Consider the following 2,234-nt stretch of genomic DNA (forward strand, 5'->3'; position numbering starts at 1 on the left):
CATGGTTGCCGCAATTCGACTTACACGCTATGAACACATGAACTGTGTCACTCACATGCTGCAGAGAAGTGTCACCGTGAGTGTTGCTGACAGCGGCTTTGTGAATGCTTTGGTCAAGGCTCGCAAAGTTGGTCATTTTAAGCACAGCCCAGCAAATGCTGCGGAGCTTCAAACACAACAAGTCAGCCTTGGAAAGAAGCAAGAGCCATTGATCCAGGATGTTCCAACACGTTGGAATTCGACGCTGGAAATGGTCAAGCGCTTGAGCAGCAATAAAGAGGCTGTCATCGCAGCCCAGGACAATCAGGAGCACAAACTCGTTTTGCTGACCGCAGCAGAGTGGGATAAACTGCAGAAGCTGGAGACACTTCTAGAGTCATGCAGGTAAATCAGTCTGTAGCCTATCAAATAACATTGCCTTGATTATTTTCTGGAATAAATTAAACCAAGTTAAATATCAATAACATGTATGTGTCACGTTGCGTGCTGACAGGCGAGCGGGGAAACAGGCGAGCACAGTCGGTGATACGGGCAAACGGGGTTTAATAGGATTAGCAGGGCAGACAATGAACACACACCAACTAGCATCATGAAACATCACAATACAATGACGGATCTGGGAGACAGTGGGAGACGCGGACTAATATACACCAGACAAATCAAAAGGAACAGGACACAGGTGATGACAATCCGGGATTAACACGAGGTAACGAGGTGGGCGTGGCACACACGAGGATCGGCCAGAGCTGGGCGTGACAGTATGTATGTAAAAAAATAATGTTAATAATAATAATATGTATATGTTGCTAACCTCTGTTCTAATATTACACTGTCTCTGTCTGTGTGTGTGTGTGTAGGTATGTAACTTGGAGGACTATGTCTCCTGGTCTGTGGTACTACCTTCTCTCTGCCACTTGCGTCTCAAGATGGAAGCCTGTGATGAGGACCCTGCATATGTGGTGAGATTCAAGACCAAGTTCAAGGAGGACCTAGCATCCCGTCAAGAACAACTCAACAATGCATGGCTCCAGATTGCTACAGTATTGGATCCTCATTTCAAAGACTTGAAATGCCTGCCCAAGACAGACAGGGAAGAGGTGTGGACCACACTTGAAGGAATGCTGCAACAAGAATCACCCAGAAAGTCTTCACAGACACATGATGATGGGCCACCCAGGAAGAAAATCAGCCTTCTGCAAATGTGCTCAGATTCAGAACCAGAAGATGAAGAGGTCCAACCTGCCATACACAGGTACAGAGCAGAGCCCACCATTAAATTGGAGGACTGCCCCTTGAGGTGGTGGGCATCTCATTCAGGAGCCCATGAGAAGCTGGCCTCACTAGCTCACAAATATCTAGCCTCTCCTGCAACCACTGTTCCTTGTGAACGACTTTTCTCAGTTGCAGGTCACATTGTGAACAAGAAAAGGTCAGCTTTACTTTCGGAAAATGTGAACAAGTTAGTTTGCCTCAGCAACTGGCTGAAAGATGATAAAGCTCAGTAGATTTGAAAGGTGATGTGCAAACAAAAAGACCAGTTTCAGTGCAACATGTTATAGTAGTTAGGCTTGCTTGAGCAACTGGATTAAAGAATGGAGGTAAAGGTAAAAGATTGTTCTTTTGGTTTGATTCAAAAGTTTTATTGAAAATATTTTTTTCCACACAAAAACACAACAGATGACTCAAATTGTGCATGATAAAAATGTGGTAGGCCACTGTTATGATTTGACTACATTTATTGCTTTCTGTTCAATTGAATACTGTAAATTGTACATCCTGGTTAAGAGGAATGCCAAAGAGGAAGCGGTGGGACATTGCAAAGACAAATATTATGATGTGTAGTATGTTTCGGCTTGATTTAAACCACCATTATTTGGCTGTGTTAATAAACAGACATAATATGAAAATTATGTATCTGTGTCCTGTTATTTATCTTTTGGTATGCATTTCAGGAAAAAAAATGGTTAGGATTCAGGTGTAGTCGCAAATAGTGATTAATCCTGATTAATCCACTGAATATTCTGATTAATCTGATTAAAAATTTTAATCATTTGACAGCCCTAAATATAATCAAAAGATTCAGAGAATCTGGCGAAATCTCTGTGTGTAAGGGACAAGTATTCTGGATGCCCATGATCTTCGGGCCTTAAGCAGCCCTGCCTCACAAATAGGCATGATTCTGCAATGGAAATCACTAAATGGGCTCAGGAATATTTCCAGAAAACGTTATCAGT

At 42.7% G+C, this 2,234-nt stretch overlaps 1 protein-coding gene across 1 annotated transcript; it reads left to right on the forward strand.

Moving 5' to 3' along the window:
* Positions 1-247: 247 nt before the first annotated feature.
* Positions 248-1,910, forward strand: LOC140592302 (E3 SUMO-protein ligase ZBED1-like). Its single transcript, XM_072715586.1, has 2 exons — positions 248-384; positions 858-1,910. The coding sequence occupies exons 1-2, from the start codon at positions 379-381 to the stop codon at positions 1,503-1,505; spliced, it is 654 nt and encodes a 217-aa protein (XP_072571687.1). The 5' UTR covers positions 248-378; the 3' UTR covers positions 1,506-1,910.
* Positions 1,911-2,234: the final 324 nt, after the last annotated feature.

This window comes from Paramormyrops kingsleyae, chromosome 8 (genome assembly GCF_048594095.1).
Source record: "Paramormyrops kingsleyae isolate MSU_618 chromosome 8, PKINGS_0.4, whole genome shotgun sequence".
NCBI lineage: Eukaryota > Metazoa > Chordata > Actinopteri > Osteoglossiformes > Mormyridae > Paramormyrops > Paramormyrops kingsleyae.